General features: G+C 36.6%; 1 protein-coding gene across 3 annotated transcripts in view; it reads left to right on the top strand.

Moving 5' to 3' along the window:
- The window catches only part of PLPP1 (phospholipid phosphatase 1), a 90,660-nt gene that overhangs the window by 41,731 nt on the left and 26,832 nt on the right, over positions 1–22,097 (top strand). For 2 of the 3 annotated variants that reach the window (XM_043590512.1, XM_043590519.1), the window contains one exon: positions 18,393–18,673. In XM_043590512.1, coding sequence (XP_043446447.1) covers positions 18,393–18,673 — 281 coding nt within the window. Of the gene's footprint in view, positions 1–12,933; positions 13,086–18,392; positions 18,674–22,097 lie in introns of all 3 variants that reach the window. The other variant, XM_043590516.1, reaches the window with a different exon arrangement.

Raw genomic sequence — 22,097 nt, 5'->3', positions numbered from 1 at the left:
TTTGGTTAGCATTACAGTGTGTAAAGTGTGCTCTTGGTTTTTGGGGTAGATTCCCATGGTTCATCGCTTACCTACAACACCCAGTGCTCATCCTAACAAGTGCCCTCCTCAATGCTCATCACCCATTTCCCCCTTTCCCCCAACCCCTCACCCACTCTCAGTTTGTTCTCTGTATTTAAGAGTCTCTTATGGTTTGCTTCCCTCCCTCTCTGTTTGTAACAATTTTTTTGCCCTTTCCTTCCCCCATGGTCTTCTGTTAAGTTTCTTAAGATCCACATATAAGTGAAACCATATGATATCTTTCTCTGCCTAACTTACTTCACTTAGCATAATACCTTCCAGTTCCATCCACGTTGCTGTACATGGCAGGATTTCATTCTTTCTCATTGCAAGTAGTATTCCATTGTATATATAAACCACATCTTCTTTATCCATTCATCAGTTGATGGACATTTAGGCTCTTTCCATAATTTGGCTATTGTTGAAAGCACTGCTGTAAACATTGGGGTACATGTGCCCCTATGAATCAGCATCAACCGTTTAACTTCTGTGATCATGTCCTAGTTGATGCCATTTCCGATAACTTAAAACCCTCCACAGTTTGAGTTTTAAGCATTCTGCTCTCTAATCATCACCTTGATGGAAACAGTTCCTGTCAGTCACCAGCAGTTTATAAATTGTTAAGTCTAGTGGTCTTTGTCTTACTTGATCTATTAGCAACATTAAAAAAAAAACACTTAAAAATGTTTTATTTTGAAATAATTTTAGACTCTTATACGAGTTAGGAAAATAGTTCAGAGTTCCCTCTTCCCTTGACTCAACTTCCTCCAATGATAACCTGTTTGATAACTGTGATAAAATTCTGAGTATTATTAACTAATATACACTCCTTAATCAGATTTCACCAGTTTCTACATGCAGTTTTTTGGTGTGTGTGTGTGTGTGTGTGTGTGTGTGTGTGTGTGTGTTTGTGTCTGTAAAATTCTAGGACATTATCACACGTATAGACTCATGTAACTGTTCAGAACTGTTGATCACCCCAGAGAAACTCCCTCAGACTGTTTCTTTCTAGTCACACCCTCCCCCACTCCCTAATACTTGACAACCAATGATTTTTTCTGCACCACTATAATTTTGTCAATCATGTTATATAAATGGATTCATGCAGTATATATCCTTTTGAAATTGACCTTTTTTTTTTATCCCTAGTATGCCCTTAAGATCTGTATAAGTTGTTGAGCGCATTGATAATTGATTTTTTTTACTTTTGAGTAATACATGAATGTATTGCAGTTTATTTTTCTGTTTGTCTGAGGGACATCTTGGTTATTTCCAGTTTTTGACTATTACAAGAAAAGCTCTATGAGGTTCATTTTTTGGTATCTGTGTATGGATGATCAATTATTTATTCCAACATCATTTGCCAAAAAGACTCTCCTTTCTCCATTAAATTGCTTTTGTACCTTTGTAAACAACAACAACAACAACAAAATAGTTGGCTATACTTGAATGGGTGAACATAAGTTTTCATTTTTCTAGGGTAGCTACCTAGTAGTGGAATTGCTGAGTCTTTTAATAAATGTATGTTTAAATTTCAAAGAAACTGCCAAACTATTTTCTGCATCATTTTACATTCTTAACAGAAATGTATAGTCCACTAGTTCTGCATCTTTCCCAGCACTAATATTGTATTTTTATTTTAGCCACTTTTTTTTTTCCTTTTTTTAATGTTTGTTTATTTTTGAGAGAGAGAGAGAAAGAGACAGCGAGTGGGAAGGGACAGAGAGAGAGGGAGACATAGAATCTGAAGCAGGCTCCAGGCTCTGAGCAGTCAGCACAGAGCCTGATGCATGGCTCTAACTCAAGAACAGCAAGATCATGACCTGAGCTGAAGTTGGACATCCAGCCCACTGAGCTACCCAGGCGCCCCTATTTTAGCTATTCTAATTGGTATGTAGTGATGTGTCCTTGGGACTTCAGTTTGCTTTTCTCTGATGGCTAATTGATGTTGAACGTCTTTTCATGTGGTTGCTGCATACCCATGTATCCTCTTTGGTGAAGTGTATGTTCAGTTTTTTGCTCATTTTCTGTTGAGATTTTTATTTATTATTATTATTATTTTTTTTAACTGTGGATCTTCATTTATTCTGAGTGCGTAAAGTCTTTTGTTGAATATGTGATTTGCAAGTATTTTTCCCCAGTCTTTATCTTGTCTTTTCATTCTCTTAAGTGTCTTTTGAGAGTAAAAATTTTAAATTTTGGAGTATCAAGTTTACTGGTATTTTTTTCTTTTATAGACTTGCGTTTTTGGTATTATGTCTAAGAATTCTTCACTTAATCCTATTACAGAGACTTTTAAAAATATTTTCTTCTAGGGGTGCCTGAGTGGCTCAATTGCTTAAGTATCTGACTCTTGATTTCAGCTCAGGTCACGATCTCACAGTTTGTGAGATTCAGCCCCACCTTGGGCTCCACACTGGGCATGGAGCCTGCTTAAGATTCATTCTCTCTCTCTCTCTCTCTCTCTCTCTCTCTCTCTCTCTCTCCCCTTCAGCCCCTCCCCTGCTCACCCTCTCTTTCTCTCTCTCAAAAAAATGTTTTCTTCTAAAAGTTTAGAGCTTTCTGTGTTGTTCTGTATATCTCTGTGATCCATTTTGTGTAAAGTTTTATATGAAGTAAGAAGTTAGATTAAGGTTCATTTTTTTTATGTGTGTATGACTAACCAATTGTTTGAATATCATTTGCTGAAAAGACCCTCCATTGTCCACTGACTGACTTTTGTACCTTTGTAAAAAAAAAAAAAGTTGGCTGTACTTGTGTGGATATATTTCTGGACTTTGTTCTTGCTTTATATATATCTATATCTATATATAGATATAGATATATATATGATATAATATATAGATATAGATCTATCTATATCTATAGATATATATAGATATATAGATATATATCTATATCTATATCTATATATCTATATATATCTATAGATATAGATATCTATATCTATATATCATATCTATATCTATATATAGATATCTATATAGATTTCTATATATCTATATATCTATATATCTATAGATATCTATATATCTAGATATATCTAGATATAGATATATCTATATCTATATCTATATATATCTATTTATAGATATCTATCTATATCTATATATCTATATCTATATCTATATCTATATATCTATATCTATATCTATATATCTTCCTCTTATACCACATGTCTTACTGTAGCTTTATTTTGGGTGGTAAAAATATATATTGAGTAGCTAAAAATCAAATGGAGAAAAAAATAGGTACATTTTTCTCAGTAAATTTCAGGAAGTGTGACTCCTCTAGCTTTGGGTTTTTTTTTTTTTTTTAGACTTGTTTTAGCTGTTTCCCTTGTCTTTCCACATAAATTTTAGAATCAGTGTATCTACAAAAAAAATATGGCTGGAATTTTGATAATAATTGCATTAAAGCTGTAGCTCAATTTGGGGAGAATTGACATCTTGAACTTGTTATATCTTCCAATCCATGAAGATGATGTCTTTCTATTTATTTAGGAAAAACAGTCCTTCATCAGTGTTTTGTTGTTTTCAGCATATAGATCCTACATATACTTACTTAGGTTTATAACTTAGTATTTAAGTTTTTTGAACTGTTATTAATGGTATTGTTGGCTTCTAATTGCCCATTGCTACTATATAGATTGTGATTGACCTTGCTACACGCACACACACTAGTTCTAGGAGTTTTGGGATAGATTCTTTGGGATTTTCTATACTCCCCTACTTTTAATTCAGCCTTACTGGCTGCCTTTTCTCTTTATTCTTTTCAAGTTCCTTCTCCTCCTGACTTTTTAATTTTGGAGTGCTCTGGGTATCAGTTCTTTGGTCTTCTTTTCGATCTGTACCGATTTCTTGGTGATCTCATCCAGTTTCATAGCTCTGAAAACCACCTCTGTGACAAATTTATATCTTCATTTTGGACCTCTCCCTCAGTGGGCTTACTGGCTAACTGTCTACTTGATATGTCTACTAATGAGCACCTCAAACTCAGTACATCCAAGTTTCAACTCTTGGAGCTATCTGTTGCCCACTCTGATATTCAGTCTCCAATCTTCCCTGTCTCAGTTAATTTAATTTTATTATTATTTTTTTTAAGATTTTATTTTATTTTATTTTTTTAAGTAGGCTCCACACCCAGTGTGGGATTCAAGCTCACAATCCTAAGATCAAGAGTCACATGCTCTACTGACAGAGCCAGCCAGTCACCACCACCCCCCACCCCTTCCCCAAGTTAATTTAACTTTAAACTTTTGGTCTCTCACATGGTAAACTTCAGCATCATTCGTGATTCCTCTTTTATCACACTTATATCCAGCCCATCCTTCAGCAAATACTGTTGACTCTACTTTCAAAATGAATCCAGGGGTGCCCAGGTGTCTCAGTCAGTTAAGTGTCTGAGTTGGGCTCCAGCTCGGAGCCTGCAGCCTGCTTTGGATTCTGTATCCCTCTCTCTCTCCGTCCCTTCCCTGCTTGCTCTCTCTTTTTCTCTCTCTCTGAAAAATAAATAAACATTAAAAAAAAAAATAAAGGGCACCTGGGTGGCTCAGTCACTTGAGTGTCCAGCTTTGGCTTAGGTCATGATCTCACAGTTCTTGAGTTAGAGCCCCTCATCAGGCTCTGTGTGGACAGCTAAGAGCCTGGAGCCTGCTTTAGATTCTGTGTCTCCCTCTGTCTCTCTGCCCCTTTCCTGTTCTGTCTCTCTCTCTCTCAAAAAGAAAAAAAAATCAACGAAAATGAATCCAGAACTTGACCCTATAAGATCTGTGCTGAATCTGTGGTTCCTCCTTGCCTCAAACTAGTGCCTGGTACAGAGTAGTAGGAACCCACTTAATTGTTGAATGATTGCTTCTTTATTAAAGAAATGGTACTCAAGGATTTGAGATTTTACCTTCTCTATTTGAATTATAATATCCCTTAATGTTGACAAAAATAACAGTTATTTTTATATCTTCCTTAAGTTTCTTGAATTCATAAGACTTCTGTTACAGACGGAATTCTTTAACATTTTGATTTGTATACAGAATTGTGTTCAAATGTAGTTAATACTAAGCTTTTCAGAGTTCTTTCTTTAAGATTTAGTGGTAGTTTTAAAATAGGAAAATGTTCTAGTTTCAGTTAATTTAAGTTATAATTTATTGTGCTGGTTAAATTATTTTTAATTTTTAAAAAAACCATCTCTTTAGTAAAGATTAATATTAATGAAATATACTCATATCAGTGCTCTGTTAACATGAGGGTATGTTATATATAAGGTGAGTGTTCTGAATTGTTTACAGCAAAAGAAAGATTCAGTGCTTTAAAAAAACTGATCTTCATTTCCTTTTCTTGACTCTTGTTTTTTGGTGTAGTTCAGTAATTGTTTTTGTTTCTAGTTCATTCCCTCTCTTTCCCAAACTTTATTTTATCATGTACTCCCATGTACCCAAGTACACTTTATTATATGTGTGAATGGGGCAGAGTGCCTTCACAGGTTCTCTTGAATAGTCACCATGGTTTCATTCTCGTTAAATTTTTTTTTTTTAATGTTTACTTATTTTTGGGAGAGAGAGATGCACACACAACACAAGCAGGGGAGGGGCAGAGAGAAGGAGACCCAGAATCTGAAGCAGACTCCAGGGTCTTAGCTGTCAGCAGAGAGTCTGATGTAGGGCTCTAACCCACGAATCGTGAGATCATGACTTGAGCCGAAGTCGGAAGCTTAACCAACTTAACCATCCAGGCGACCCTCATTCTCTTTAAATATATGCAGAAGGAAAAGAAATTAAGCATTGACATATTCTTGTTATTATCTTTTTAAGTACGATTATATTTTAGGTCCTCACTAGCATCTTTGGCAACTGGTATTTTCAAAATTGACTCTTTCCTACTTGGAATTTTCCCCATTGGTAAGTAAACAAAGGTATATTTTCAAACGACTTAATAAAGAAGGTAGACTAAATGAACACACACCTCCAGGGGCACCTGGGTGGCTCAGTTGGTTAAGTGTCTGACTCAGGTCATGATCTACCAGTCTGTGGGTTCAAGCCCTGCATCAGGCTCAGTGCTGACAGCTCAGAGCCTGGAGCCTCCTTCAGATTCTGTGTCTCCCTCTCTCTCTGCTCCTCTCCCACTAATGCTTTGTTTCTCTCTGTTTCTGTCTCAAAAATAAATAAACATAAAAAAATTTTAAAAAACCCACACACCTCCCTTAGGTTTAGCCTATGGCCACAGTGAGGTATCAAAAATAATAATAGACCCATTATCCTGCAGTTTAGTCTATACCTTTCGGTTCTTTACATTTCCTGTCTCCATCTCCATCCTTCCCTTCTTGTTCAGGAATTAGGAGAAGAATATGATCATTGAGGTATTTCACAAAAGGACATCATTCTCTCTCTGTTTGGTGGTATCTTATATCTCCCAGTGGGGTCTGTTCATGTTCCAGGCTGTTGAGGTATGGTGCCTGACATCTTTGTGTCAGGATTTTTCAGACTGCTGCCTAATGCTCTTAGCCTTGGGGCAGCGTACCCCTTAATGATTTGCTGCTGTGGACTCAGGAGTCGCATGCCACTCTTTCCTGAGCATCAGATAGTTTTATATCCCTGTAATGTAGTACCATTCTGTAGTAAAAAGGAACAGGATCTCAGTCTATGATACACCATGGATGAACCTTAAAACATTATTTTATGGAGGCATTTGTGTAGTTTTCACTATTAGAAGAGTTCCCTTTATAGTAAAAAAGTTCTTTTTTTTTAAACTTGTTTTTTTTTTTTTTTTTAAATTTACATCCAAAGTAGTTAGCATGTAGTGCAACAATGATTTCAGGAACAGATTCCTTAGTGCCCCTTACCCATTTATCCCACCCCCCTCTCACAACCCCTCCAGCAACCCTCTGTTTGTTCTCCATATTTAAGAGTCTCTTATGTTTTGTCCCCCTCCCTGTTTTTATATTATTTTTGTTTCCCTTCCCTTATGTTCATCTGTTTTGTCTCTTAAAGTCCTCATATGAGTGAAGTCATACGATTTTTGTCTTTCTCTGACTAATTTCACTTAGCGTTATACCCTCCAGTTCCATCCACGTAGTTGCAATTGGCAAGATTTCATTCTTTTTGATTGCCGAGTAATACTCCATTGTATATACTCACCACATCTTCTTTAGCGATTCATCCATCGATGGACATTTGGGCTCTTTCCATACTTTGGCTATTGTTGATAATGCTGCTATAAACATGGGGGTGCATGTGTCCCTTTGAAACAGCACACCAGTATCCTGTGGATAAATGCCTAGTAGTACAATTGCTGGGTCATAGGGTAGTTCTGTTTTTAGTTTTTTGAGGAACCTCCATACTGTTTTCCAGAGTGGCTGCACCAGCTTGCATTCCCACCAACAATGCAAAAAAAATCCTCTTTCTCTGCATCCTCACCAACATCTCTTGTTGCCTGAGTTGTTAATGTTAGCCATTCTGAAAGGTGTAAGGTGGTATCCCATTGTGGTTTTGATTTGTATTTCCCTGATGATGAGTGATGTTGAGCATCTTTTCATGTGTTGGTTGGTCATCTGGATGTCTTCTTTGGAAAAGTGTCTATTATGTCTTTTGCCCATTTTTTCTCTGGATTATTTGTTTTTTGGGTGTTGAGTTTGATAAGTTCTTTATAGATTTTGGATACTAACCCTTTATCTGATATGTCGTTTGCAAATATCTTCTCCCATTCTGACATTTGCCTTTTAGTTTTGCTGATTGTTTTGTTCGCTTACAGTAAAAAAGTTCTTAACTACAGTTTCTCAGTTTTGCTGGACACCCCACCACCAGTCTTTCTAACTAACACTGTTGTTTATATCATGGTTTTGAGATCCTGAGTACTTGTGCAGAGGAAGTTAAAGATGGTGTGTGACCATGTTCTTATATTATTTTTTCCTATCTCTGATAAGGGATGGAGAAGTGGTCTTGTGGTATTTAGTTGTTGAAAGTGGTGAGCTACCATATCACATACCCTCTTTTGAATTATGATAAGTATTCACTTGTAGAACACTGTACTTACCTGTGGGTAAGTATGAGTTTACCATGCAGAAAATCTGACTCTTACATGGGCTAATATGACTAGCCACATGGGCATATTAAAAAGCAGAGTGTAGGAATGTAAAGGGGTAGAGCCATTTGGGAAAATAGTTTGGCAGTTTCTTAATAAGTTAAACATGAACCTAAAACAGAAATATATGCTATATGACTGAGCCATTCCATACTTAGGTGTCTACTCATTAGAAAGGAAAATCTATGTTCACACAAAAACATATACATAAATGTTTATAGTGGTATTAGTCATACTAGACAAAAACTGAAACAACCGAAATATCCATTAACTGGTGAATGGATAAACCAAATGTTGTATATACATATAGTATGATACTGTTTAGCAATAAAAAAGGAACAAAGTACATGCTACAATGTGGATTAACCTCAAAAAATTATGCTGAGTGATGTGAGGACTTAGAAAATACTACATATAATATGATTCCATTCATTGGAAATGCTCAGAAAAGGCAAATCTATGTAAACACAGAAAACAGATGAGTGGTTGCCTGGGGTTGGTAGTGGGAGCAAGGATTGAATGCAAATGAGCTCATGAGAATTTTTAGGGTAATGAAAAAGTTCTAAACCTGGATTGTGGTGATGGTTGTGCAACTTTGTAAGTCTACCCAAATCACTGAATTATGTATTTAGAGTGGATGAATCTTATGGTATGTAAACTATACCTCAGTAAAGTTTTTTTTTTTTTTTTTCCAAAAGGAAATGAAAGTGAATTTTGCAAACTTAAGTATTAGGAGAAACATGGTTTGACGAATGTAGTCATCTGACTAATGATGAAAAGGGATTGTTTTGGAGATGTAATCTTTGAGGTAAAAGGAAAAGGGTGTTTGATTTACATTGACAAAAGGGTAAGTGGAACCCTTTTGCCTAGAAATGTATGGTTAATACTGAAGATAGCATCATAAGTCTTAAAATTTTACACTTCTCCATATTTATGTACCCTGTGGCTGTTAGAGTAAATTGCTATTATGTAGAATAACCTTTTCGGAGCAGTTTGTCAAGGACCTTAACATTTATATCTGTTGGCCTACAATTCCACATAAAAAATATATTCTCAGGAAATAATTAGAACTGAAAATAAGAATTAGTATTTGGAAATGTTCACTGTAGCATTATGTAGCATAATCAAAAAATTAGTAATCTATATGCTGTCAGAATAGGAAGAATGTTTATAATTATTTTAGTTATGGCTCTGTTGTTTGCAAGGAGTAGATTTCCTTTCTAACTAGCTTTTGTTGAAAGGATACAAGACACTCAAAGGTTCAAAACAGCAAGATGTGTGGGACCCTTTGACAATGCTGAGCCAAGACTGCTTTCCCCATTTCTCGCTCTTAGGGGCCGGGCTGGCCATTCTGTCTTCCTTGCAGTCCTGCTTTGTCCTCAGCATTTTCTTTTGCCAGTCTTTCTTGTGCATGGTTCAGTGCTGCTTGCCAGCTCTGACTGAGTCAGTCTTTGTTCCAATGCCAAAATTTCCAGAGCACGAATCTGGACGTGGTCACTGACCCTAAGTGGGTCAGTGAACAACTGGTTATTTGGTCTTCTCCATTCCCTTTTTGGGCTCTACATTCAGTTTTAGTGAAAATGAAATGGTGTTGGATAATGGCAGTGATGTAATAGATCTCATGGACTTATATGAGGGATTGCGAATATTAATTTGGAAATATTTCTAAGGCCTGTGATACAATTGCTTTTCTTTACTCACACTCTCAAAAGAATAGTGTACATTTGTGGTATATTCCTGCTTATTGTGTGTGTGTGTGTGTGTGTTTTAATCATTCCTTACTAAAATCTCTGTGGTTTGGTTACCACCCTTTTTTCCTTATCAAAACCACTTCTACTAAGTCTGGTTCTTAAAAATGTGTTGGCTGCTGTGGACCAGTTCACCACCTCCTGAGATGCTCTCTCTGGACTTGGCCTCAGTGATGTTATTCTCTCTTGACCTTTTTTCCACCCTCCAGGTTTGCCTCAGTGGATCTTCCTCCTGTGCTCATTCCTTTAATATTGCCATTGCCAGGTGCCTCACCCTCCACTTCTTTTCACTTCCTGTCTGTCCTGCAGACAGGGTAAGAGTTTCTCTTACCCTGTGGCTTCAGAAATTCTTTATATCCCCAAATCTATCTTTACCAGACAATTTCTACTGAGATTCTGGTTGTGGTTACCACCATTTTTTTTGAATATTATCAAAGCTTCTCTTTTCAAGCTTTATAGCTTTTTGTACCTCTGTTTATTCTCTGCGACATTTATGTATGTATTGTGCCTTACTCAGTTTTGTATTCCTGGTAGCACCTACCAGAATTCTTTGAGAATGGATTCACTCAATATTTTTCCATTTGTGTATTCCTGTTTTTAAAAATGGACTAGTTATACTTGTATGTGATTTTGTTTCCTTCTATACTAAAAAAAAAAAAAATACCACAAACCTTTTTTCTAAATCTAAAAATAATTTTCAACATAATCTTTGTGGTCAGAGGGAAAAAAATCAACTTGGTGGATATGCTTGCTAAGAACATTTTTCAATATATTTGGGTTTATTAAGAGGAATTTTTCCTGAGAATAAGGACATAAAGTCTACTGCACTTTGGACACTAATTATATGTGGATTTAATTTCCATACTAGATATCTTGTCTTACCACAAAAAAAGAAATCATTGAAAAATTCAACTAATTCAGAAATGTGCAATGTAGAGAGTGAAAATTTCCATTATCATGTGTAGATTTGAATTGTGGACTTGGTGATTCTTTGTGAATACAAAATAAATTTGCTCATTGGGTAAGAGTATGGCTATTGAAGGATGAATGTTTTGTTACTATATGGGGCAGGCAATAACTGAAATCATTGATCTGCTTATTAACCTCCACAGTGTGTGCTAAGTATAAAATGTTTGTGCTCACCTGTGGTATCTGTATTAAAGTCTTGGGCATTTTGTCCCATTCCTCTGAATGCAGACAGGTTGGTGAATCAGAGGATAGTCTGAAATCAGATATGAGAGGTGGTATAAGGGTCTGTTAGCAAAGTCAGTTGTAGTTTAATTTTCTTTCTTTCTTTTTCTTTTCTTTTTTCTTTTTTTGTTAATTGTAGCATTTACTGTAAGTATGCCTTTGGGAACCTTGTGAATGTCTTAAAGACTTCTAATGGGTGGCCACTCTTGGCAAATAGCTTAACACAGAGATATAAACTTTGGTTTATGTATTCAGGGTATAAATGAAAAGCAGGAAGATAAATAACTCCGAATGTGTTTTTTTTTTGTTGTTAACTTTTTTAAATGTTTGTTTATTTTTGAGAGAGAGACAGAATGTGAGCAGGGGAGGGGCAGAAAGAGAGAGAGAGAGAGAGAAAGAGAGAGAGAGAGACAGAATCAGAAGCAGGCTCCAGGCTCTGAGCTGTCAGCCGAGAGCCCAACATGGGGCTTGAACCCACAAGCCAGGAGATCGTGACCTGAACTGAAGTTGGACGCTTAACTGAATGAGCCACCCAGAGGCCCTCCTCCCCGCCTTTTTTAAAGTTTATTTATTTATTTTGCAAGAGAGAGAGCACAAGTCAGGGAGTGGCAGAGTGAGAGGAGGAGAGGGAGAATCCCAAGCAGGCTCTGTACATAGTGCAGAGCCTGACACAGGGCTCGAACTCATGAAACCCTGAGATCATGACCTGAACTGAAATCAAGAGTTAGATGCTTAACCAACTGAGCCACCCAGGCACCGTGGAAAGTGCTTCTTTTCATTTGGCCCTTTTAGATAGAACATACTTGATATTTGTAGTAATGATACTCAGGCAGAGGGGCAGAGGGGCAGAGTTATAGTTGTCATTCAGCCTTTGGGGCGTTAGTGGAGTTAATGAGAACTGTAAATGGTTGTCAAGACTTGTAGTTTCATGGAAAGAACATTTGAATATATAGTGAGTATGATAGCTTGATGGTGATGGCATTACTGCTGGGAGAATGGGTCTCTGAGGGAGAGAATCTTCTGCTCTTGGATAAATCTTGACACAGACCTCATGTAGAAGGTTTTTGCTAATTTAACACTCTTACAGGGCATTCCTAATCAGTATGCTTCATGTTAATCAGTATGTGTGCTTCAGTGAAGTAAAGGAGAAATGAATTCTTAAAGTTGACTTTTAGGGAAGAGACATTTTAATTTTAGGAGGTGTGAGACATGATCTTCAGGGAAAACAGTGATGAAACCAGAGAGAACAGTCTTTTGGAGTTTTTGTACTTAACTCCATTGTCTGTTATTTCTTAAACTTGGTTTAAGTTCAGGTCCTTTTCATAGCAGCTCTAAACTTGCTCTAGATGGTATAGAAAAGAGTGGATAACACATTTTTTAGATACTCCATAGCTTAGCCATGACCATGTCCTGTCTAAATGTGGTAGTAATGTAGAGACAAAAAGGGGAATATCAAAATGCTGTTTTCCTTTTGGAAGCAAAGTGTGTGACAAATTGGTTTGGGAATAGTGTTGAAAGTCCTGTGATTAAACAGCAAACAAGAGCATGAGAAGGGAGTTTGTTTTTTTTTTTTTTTTTTTTTTTTTTTTTTTGTCTTCCCTAAAATCGGCTTAGTTTATTTGGGTAAGAAGAAAGGGAAGAAGATACTCTTCGTTAAATTGGTTAAGCATTGTTCTTTCTACCTTCTTAATCTAAACTGTAATCTTTTTAACTTCTGTTGCATGCATTGCTGCATTTCCTTTTTACGTGTGCTCTTATTTATTTTCATGGCAAATGCATTTTTAAACAGTCTCTGGGATAATTATTGCCATTAATTTTCATATTTCTATTTTAATGATATTTTCATTTATTCCTTTTGCTAGCTGGATTGCCTTTTGCAATTCTTACTTCAAGGCATACCCCCTTCCAGCGAGGAATATTCTGTACTGATGAGTCCATCAAGTACCCTTACAAAGAAGACACCATACCTTATGCGTTATTAGGTGGAATAATCATTCCATTCAGTATTATTGTTGTAAGTCAAATCCACTTTTCCAAGTTTATCACTTTTGGGCAATTGGCTTAATTTTGTGTTAATCTGTTAATTATTGAATGCATAAATGTCCAAAACAATGTGTGTTTTTTCGAACCTTTAATTGAAGGTGTTACTTGATCAAGAAAATCTCAGCTGTTTTAAGTGGGACCAAAGGAATAACAATGTATAATTAGAAGAATCTCACTGAAAGTGTGTAGCTTTTATGCTAATCTTTTTCGGAGTCCCTGTGATGTGTAGAGCTCTCATTTGCTATTGGTGCAGTAGTCATGAAATAGATGAATTTTATAGCAGTGTGTTTTTAGCATACTTTATACCCTAGGGTATTTTATAATTTGCGGAATCAATGTATATGTACCTACTTTCTAGTTACTGAGTTCTAAAAAGTCACAAGTAATCTTAAGACTTCATTCTAACCCATGTTACTTTAAAGAATTTTTATTTTTTAGAAAACTTTTTTTTAACATTTATTTATTTTTGAGGCAGAGAGAGACAGAGCGTGAGCAGGGAAAGGGCAGAGAGAGAGGGAGACAAAGAATCCGAAGCAGATTCCAGGCTCTGAGCTGTCAGCATAGAGCCTGACGTGACGCTCAAACTCACAAACCATGAGATCATGACCTGAGCAGAAGTTGAATGCCCAACCGACTGAGCCACCCAGGTGCCCCTAAAGAATTTTTAGATAATGGCACAAACTAGAGAGAAAAGCCAAAGTTCTATATATGATTAGCAGTGAACACAAGAAGTTTTATTGGTACTAAAACATAATAGCAACTATTGTTTTTAGAATTTTAGGTGGAAATGCTTAGAGAATGTGCTCCAGGGAGTAGACTTCAAGTGATTGGACTAGATTATTTTATAATGTCTTGACCTAGAGAGTCTGTGACTTAGATTAAATAGTTTTATGCTCCATACCTTACAACTTTAGAAAGAAGATTTATATGGTTTAAAGGAAAAAATATGGTCCCATTCAGGAGATAGGCTAACAAGATAACATATATGTCTTGTCTGTTTTGGAGTTTATTGAAAAAAAAAAACCCTTAATTTAGAAATGTAATGTGTTTTCTTTTTTAAGTTTATTTTGAGAAAGAGAGAGAGAGAGAGAGAGAGAGAGAGAGAGGGAGGGAGTGTGAGCAGTGGAGGGGCAGAGAGAAGGAGAGAGAGAATCTCAAACAGGCTCCATGCTGTCAATGCAGAGCCTGACATAGGATTCAATCTCACGAACCCCATGAGATCATGACCTGAGCTGAAATCAAGAGTCAGATGCTTAACTGACTGAGCCACCCAGGTACCCCTAGAAATTTAATGTTTTATTCAAGAATAATCACAGTTCCTTATTAGCCTTGAGAATTAATCAACTCATAATTTGTGGTACATAATTAATAAAAGAAAACCTTCATTATAAACAAGTTTGTTTCATGAGACTGTGAGTTCCTGTTCTTCTGGGTACCGTTGCTGCCTGCCATGGACCTGGGCATGGTGGAATCTGGCGTGTCCCAGGTGCTCAGATAAAATAAGAGTAATTGCACAGTAATACTGGTTGGCTCTCCTGCAGTATGCTGAAGTTTTAAGAAATCAGCAGATCCCTTTGATCTAGATATATCTTAAACTGAATTCTTACTACTAAAAGAAAGTCAGGCCTATGATTGTTCCTTTAAAGAGGCAGTAAGAGTAGTTTTTTTAATTTTTAAGTATATATGTTTCTGAGATACTATTTGAATATAAAATTTTTAGTAGGACACTTAGTTGCAAATATAGTTGACTCTTTAACAAGGTGGGGATTAGGAACACTGACCCCCAGTGCAGTCATAAATCCACGTTATAGCTTTTGATGCCCCCCCCAAACTTAACTAATAATAGCCTACTGTTACCTGGAAGCCCTACTGATAACCTAGTCAATTAACACACATTTTGTATGTTACATGTGTTACATACCATATTCTTACAATAAAGTATGTTAGAAAAAAGAAAAAGTAAGAAGATCCTAAAGAAGGGAGAATACATTTACAGTACTGTATTGTATTTATCAAAAATATCCATGTGTAAGTGGACCTGCTCAGTTCAAACCTGTGCCGTTTGAAGGGTCAACTTAGTAGCCGAGTTCATGCAGGATTGTCCCTTGGAGTACTCTAATGCTGCTGCAGAAGTATTTGTCTTTCATTTCTACTTGACTTCGCGTCTCGCTAAAAGGGATGCTGCACCAACAGAACTACAGAAAATCCATTACAGACCAAAGGCCTGCATCAGGAAAGGTTGCTGACTGCGGGCAGCAAGTGTGGGGGTATGGTCTGCCCATCGAGGGCAGTGCCTGACACAACACTTAGTAAGGACTTGTTATTTATATTTCATTAATTTGGAAGTTTTGACTCTTTCATCATGAGCTGTGAGAAAGTTATCTTTATGTTTAATAAAACAAATAAATTGAATATAGGTTTCTTTAAAAAAAAAAACATACTGTTTAAAGGTGCTATCAGAGTCCTATTTTCATGTCAACCGTATCAACAAACACTGCACAGAGCAGTGTTTCATGTAGTGATTAAACAAAAAATTAACTTTGTTCATTAATTCCACTTCCTTCAGGCAGCACTTGGTTAAACGTGTAAACATTTAATTTTATTTACTAGAAAATCTATCAGTTCTTTAAAAAAAATCAGGACTGTGATTCAGACTTCATACCTGCTCAATCTGATAAGACCATTTTGACTTTTCATACCCGTTCAATCTGATGAGACCATTTTGACTTTGGAAAAATATTCAGTAGAATAACGGGAACGAAGGTAGTTAGAGATATTTAGGAAGGAGTAGAAGTACACCAGTGATTTTAGACTACACTTTTGGGAAGGTGGACCCTGAGTGGAAGACACATAATACAGGGACACTGTAAAGATGTATAAATCCTTTTGGTTGATGGATTTTTAAAGGCGATGGTGAGAAAATAGTGTGGTGCATAGGTTATTTTGAAATGACTGAATCACATGTATTTAGGTAATTATTAGCTTTGATCTTTCAGAATATTTGGTTTTAGTCCCCCAAACTTATCTTTATTTCTTTAATAATTTATCATATCTTTGGAGTATAAATAATGTGTAACAAGTGATCCCAGCTCTAAAGTAAGACTACAGTTAGCTTAGGTGTGGACTTCAAAAGGCTAAGCATTGGCATAAATGGTTCAAAGGGCAGAATAACATATTAAAATGAAACAAACATGGCTGTCATGTGTAGTGAAATGCACAGACACATCCCAACATTTAATTTGGAAAATCAGTTTAGAACTCGTCTATTTCCCTCAGTTAAGATAGAGGGCATAATAAAAAATGATGTACACTAGCCTAGTGTTTGTCAGCTTTAGTGTCCCTCTGCCCTTTCCCACCATTTAGGGTTAAGTTTCAGCTTACACTACTTCTGTGAATCAGTTTGTCATCTGTGCCCAGTACTCTGAATTCTCCTAGTGAGCTGACTTGCTGTCATCAGTGTCAAGACCAGGGTTTTGGTGGTCCTAAAAAATGATCATCATGCCTAGGAAGACTCCCAAAGATCAAGAGTTGGAAAACAGTTGAGTGCTTATGCAGGATGAACAGCAGACAGCTGAGGTGGGGATATTTCAGCTGCTCAGATTGTGGTTGATTAATAAACTTGGTTTATATTTTAAATGATCAAAGAACAATTCCATAATGAAACATGAGAGAAGTATTTTCTTGCTGTTGATCTATCAAGGCAGTTGCTGGAATATCTTAACAGTCAGAGGAGACAGTGTATACTTTAATACGGGGCTACTGGAGGCACTTGGGGAGAACCCTAAGCAAAATGGCAGAGGTGTGGTATCCCTAGAAGTGCATATGGTTTTTCTCTCCTGAGAAAAGGATCTGATTAAGTCATTCACATTAAGCACTATAATGAGGAATGTATTTCTGTGGGGCTTAATGTTGAAACTAAGGGTGTTTACCTTTTACCCAAGAGGCAACACTTTTAATTAAAATTTATTAACTACCTGCTCTGTTTTAGGCCACCGTGGTGGTACTGGCTTTCTATTCAATGACTAAAACTTCGTTCTTCCTTTTGTACAGTTCATAGTCTACAATTCACAGTTGTTAGAGTTCTAACATTCTAATTATGGAATTCTAGGAGCCATGGAGACAGATGAAGAAATCTCTTTCAGAAGACAACCATTTATTTTACCTATGATAAGGCTGACCCTGAAGATAATTGGAAATTATCTCCACTACATGGAAATGTTTGAATTTTCTGTAAAATTGTTAATGAAAATTTAAGACAAAGCCATGAAACTAGTTTGTATCTTAAGCACAACTTTGTGACTTGTGTCTCCCCACTTCGCCCAATATCAGCAAGCTGACTCTTATCATTTAACTATTTATTTTGGTCTCAAGTGGCTAGAACGTGGATTATTTTATCAGAAAGTATAAATTTTTTTATAATTTTGCCTTTCAGTATTTTTTGGATTTCTTAGGGTTTTGGTCTATGAGCTTGTCAAGGATTTGGAAGTCTTTTTATGCCTTTAAACTCACTACCAATGGCCTATGCTGACACACGCTCTACTGGAAGTGGTGGGGGTGGGGGGGGTGCTTTGTTGTCTCCACTTTTAGTGCAAAACAAAGTCAGTGAAAAATAAAGAGGAAAGAGTCACTTGAAATATTTTCTTGGAGAAGGAGACCATCAAATGTGTGTTTGATCAGTTAATGAGACTTGCTAAGAAAGCCAGGCCTACAAGTCTGTAGAGGCAGGACTGGGAGGCTGTGTGTCAGCTGATCTCTGCCCTCTGTACCCTTTGGCCTCCATGTTAGATCTCTGCTTTTATATTAGTTTACTCCCAGAAAGTATTTTACTTTTTAAAATATGATGGATGTGTTTGATTCAGAGGAATGTTTGATAAAAATGAAGACTGCCAGAAAAAGTACTATATAAGGGATATTCTAATTGGGGAAGTTTGTCTTCTTTTAACAAACCATGGTTTTTGTTCTCTGTGATACATCATTGCATATTAAAACTCACTGTATTTGACTACAAGAAAAAAAGTAAGATCGTATTGTTTCAGGTAGAGTTTGAAATTGTTTTGGCCATTGCTTTTTAAGCAGTATCCACAATTCATCTAGCACCTTTTTTCATGTTTTAGAATTAGCTATCCTAACTGACTCTCCATTTGCAAATGGAAAAAAAAAAGGTGGTGTTTTGAAAATAAAGATTTTATTGTGATTTATCATTTTCTTTTCTATTTTTTATTTTGCTTAAAGTGCCTGGTTCCTGCTTTAACATACTATTTTTCTGTTTGTTTTTCAGATGATTGTTGGAGAAGCCCTGTCTGTTTATTATAACCTCTTGCACTCGAATTCCTTTATCAGGAATAACTACATAGCCACTATTTACAAAGCCATTGGAACATTTTTATTTGGTGCAGCTGCTAGTCAGTCCCTGACTGACATTGCCAAGTATTCAATAGGCAGACTGCGGCCTCACTTCTTGGATGTTTGTGACCCAGATTGGTCAAAAATCAACTGCAGTGCTGGTTATATTGAAAACTACATATGTCGAGGGAATGCACAAAAAGTGAAGGAGGGCAGGTGCGTGTTAAATCCTTAATGTTTGTTTTATCTTGTGTATTCTTGGGAAATAAGGTTCCAGAAACTGGAGATGTTAGCCACTAGCTTAAAGAGAGAACTAGTGTAGTTACTGGGACGTGAATTGAGACCATTTTTTGACCTATTATCTTATTCTTTTTTCCCCATTTTTGCCCTACCTTCTATTTAAGAGCATTTTAATGCAAGTCTGCATGTCCAATGAATAATAATGTAAAATGAACTTGGTATGTCATATAGTTCAGGACCAGCAAACTTTTTCTTAAGGCACCAGGCAGTAAATATTTTTGGTTTTGTGGGCCATTTGCTTAATTTGACAGCTGTCCAGCCGTACTGTTGTACCAGGAAAAACCCATCACAGACAATCCTTGAACTAATGGCTTTGGTTATATTCCAATAAAAGTTTATTAACAGAAACAGTGGCTGCTCCAGGGGTTATAGTTTGCTGACTTTTGATGAAGTCCCGTTGTTTATTAAGTTCTGCTCAGTCTCTTAGTATTTTTCGAGAATATTTTTATAAGGACACTTTATATCTTGACAGCTTTTGGTCTTAGGGTTGCCTTCTTTTAATATCCTTCGTGGGCTCCTTTCTATACTGGGAGCACTGTTAGTCATGAATGAAATAGATGTGTGGAACCCAAAAGGTCCAATTCTTTTAATGTATAGATGAGGAAACGGAGGCCCAGTAACATTAAATAAAATCACTAATTAGTAGGAGAGCCAGTTTCCCATCTCAAGTCTCAGCATTGTCACCTTTATTTTTTCTATATGGTTGGCCTTGTAATTTTAAAGTAGCTATCACTTTACGTTAGTTATTCATCATCCAACAAAGACTTTTCTCTGGGTAAAACATCCTTTGACTGTTTCTCATATATGATTCTCAGACGTTTTATTATCCCTGTTGGTTCTCTTATAAGCTACACAGGTCTTATAGTAGCTCCTAATTTTTACATTTAGTAGGGATGAAAAAACACTTTACTTAACTAAGAGTATACACTGTGCTGTGTGCAGGAGATTCAGCAGTGAACTAGAAGGCTGTGGTTCTCATCTTCATGGAGCTTAGTCTAGCATGGAGGACTTATATTAAACAAGTGATGGCAGTGGAAGAGAACCTCCTTGTTGATAATGAGGCCAGAGAATAGAGAGGCTATTGAATGGCAAGCTTTGAGGTGATCATAGGAGGACTGATAAAGGGGTATAAAGTCCTAATGAATGAAGGAGGGAGAAGTGACTAATGCAGTAGGGAATTGAGAAGTAGATAGTAGAAAGTAGTATTGTTGAATTTACGTAAGCAAGCATTTTTATGAGGGCTAGAGGAAGAATGGTGCAGAAATGGCTTTGAGGAGTAATGAAATTACCAATACCAGCCCTGGGATCTTAGGGTGTGAGATGTGGAGATCTCATTCTCTGCTCTGAAAGCACTATAGTGTCTGAGGGAAAGTTCTCAGATTTAATGACTAGGAGATTAAGCGACCTTTGGTGAAGAGTTTGAAGACCCAGGGAAATACAGAGGACTATCCATGCTTGTCTCTCTAATATCTCTCCTGCATAGAAAAAACTCTAATGTTTTCTCTTGGCCAGGGGATTCAAGAAAGTCACCAGGTAATAAGGGTTTACCTAAACTCCAGAAAATACCATTATAAATGATTCTTAAAGGACACAGACTCTTCAGACATGTACTGTTTCTCTGGTTCAGGGGCATAAATCTTGGCTGAAAATTTTCTTGTAACAATATGTCTTTTTTGTAAATTTTTTTAAATGTTTATTTTTGAGAAAGAGAGCACAAGGTGGGGGGAGGGGCAGAGAGAGAGGGGGAGACACAGAATCTGAAGGAGGCTCCAGGCTCTGAGCTGACAGCACAAAGCCTGACACAGGGCTCGAAACCCACGAACCACAATATCATGACCTGAGCTGAAGCCAGATGCTCAATTGACTGAGTCACCCAGCACCCCTGTAACACAACAATATATCTTATTGAGAGGTTTTTCTTTCTTATATAAGCCATTTGGACAAAATGTGAAATAATATAATTTATTTTAAATAGCATAAAAGTAATTACATTTTTCAGTCTATACATGTCCAATTATGTATCTCTTCCTAGTGTATCTAAATTGGCCAGCATGTACCATTATACTCTGATGACTTAAGTACATGTAGGTTTTTTTAACACTTTACCCTTTAAAGTTTCTTCAGCAACCCACATTTTGAATGAGAAGATCTGTTGGTAAGCTTTCGGGCTCTGAAATAAGGAAAATCAAACCTAGAAATGAAATTTTAAGAAAATTTTGTGTGTTCTGAGAAAAATGTGATTTCCATTAATGTTTCCAGCATAATTTAGGTGTTGCTGCAGTTTCAGAGCTTTGTAACATTGGTGCATAACTGTGGCTTTGCTTTGCTATTCTATTGTGGAGCATAATTTGGTTGGATTCAGGCTTTCCTATTGCTTTTGTTGAATTTTACAAGTCAGGATGCCAAAAACACAAAAACATTTCAGTCTAGACATTGTCTGTAATATATTAGGATTATAGTATAATCTCCTTTAATATATTTCTCTACACAGCCTGCCCCCTGTAGTTTTAATTATAAAATTATAATGCTTAACGTTGGAGAGAAGGGAACATAAGCACCCGAAATGAGTCATTTTTGTTGACAATAAATGAGTCACAGTTACATCTAGGGGTAAGAGTACTCTTCTACAATTTTGGCTTTTGGTCTTGATTTTTTCCCCATTTTTTCTCTTATTTTCTTCTGTTCCCTTCTACTCCTTCTGCCCTTCCTGCCTGTTTGCACGGTCTTGTGGTCTCATATCACTGATGGACTTTTACCAGGCTTCATTTGTGGCCTTGGATCCTAAACATAGAAGTGAGAACATAAATGGACTATAGTGGAATACTTATTGTAATATCCAGAGAACTTCTTTTCATTTAAATTTAAATATTAAATTTAAAATTAATACCTGGGGATTTCCTATAAATGAAAAGGGGCTATACTTGTAACTGTGGGACATCCAGCTGCCATTGCTTATGCCAAAGAGAATAGCATTACTTTAAGTCTGTGAAAAGAAATTACTCAAGAGCCCAGGTAGTTCAGACCTGTAGCACTCTGCCCAGGTGAAGATTCTCTTCAGAGAATCCTAAGGAGATGCTCTCAAAGAGAATCTTTAGACCAATGGCTCTTAAATGTTAGTAATTCATTAGAATCACCGGGAGGGCTTGTTAAACTACAGATTTCTAGGTTTCATCATCAGGTATTTAATTCTTGAAGTGGAGGTGGAGGCTGAGAAGATGTGTTTCTAACACACTCCCAGAGGCTGCTGTGTCTGTGGTTAATCTCAGGACCATACTTTGTGAACCAGTGCCTTATATCCCCTGGATGGTGGGAACACAAGCTCACATGACATTTGTTATCT

The sequence above is a fragment of the Prionailurus bengalensis genome, chromosome A1 (genome assembly GCF_016509475.1).
Source record: "Prionailurus bengalensis isolate Pbe53 chromosome A1, Fcat_Pben_1.1_paternal_pri, whole genome shotgun sequence".
NCBI lineage: Eukaryota > Metazoa > Chordata > Mammalia > Carnivora > Felidae > Prionailurus > Prionailurus bengalensis.
This window is presented reverse-complemented; position numbering and strand designations above follow the sequence as displayed.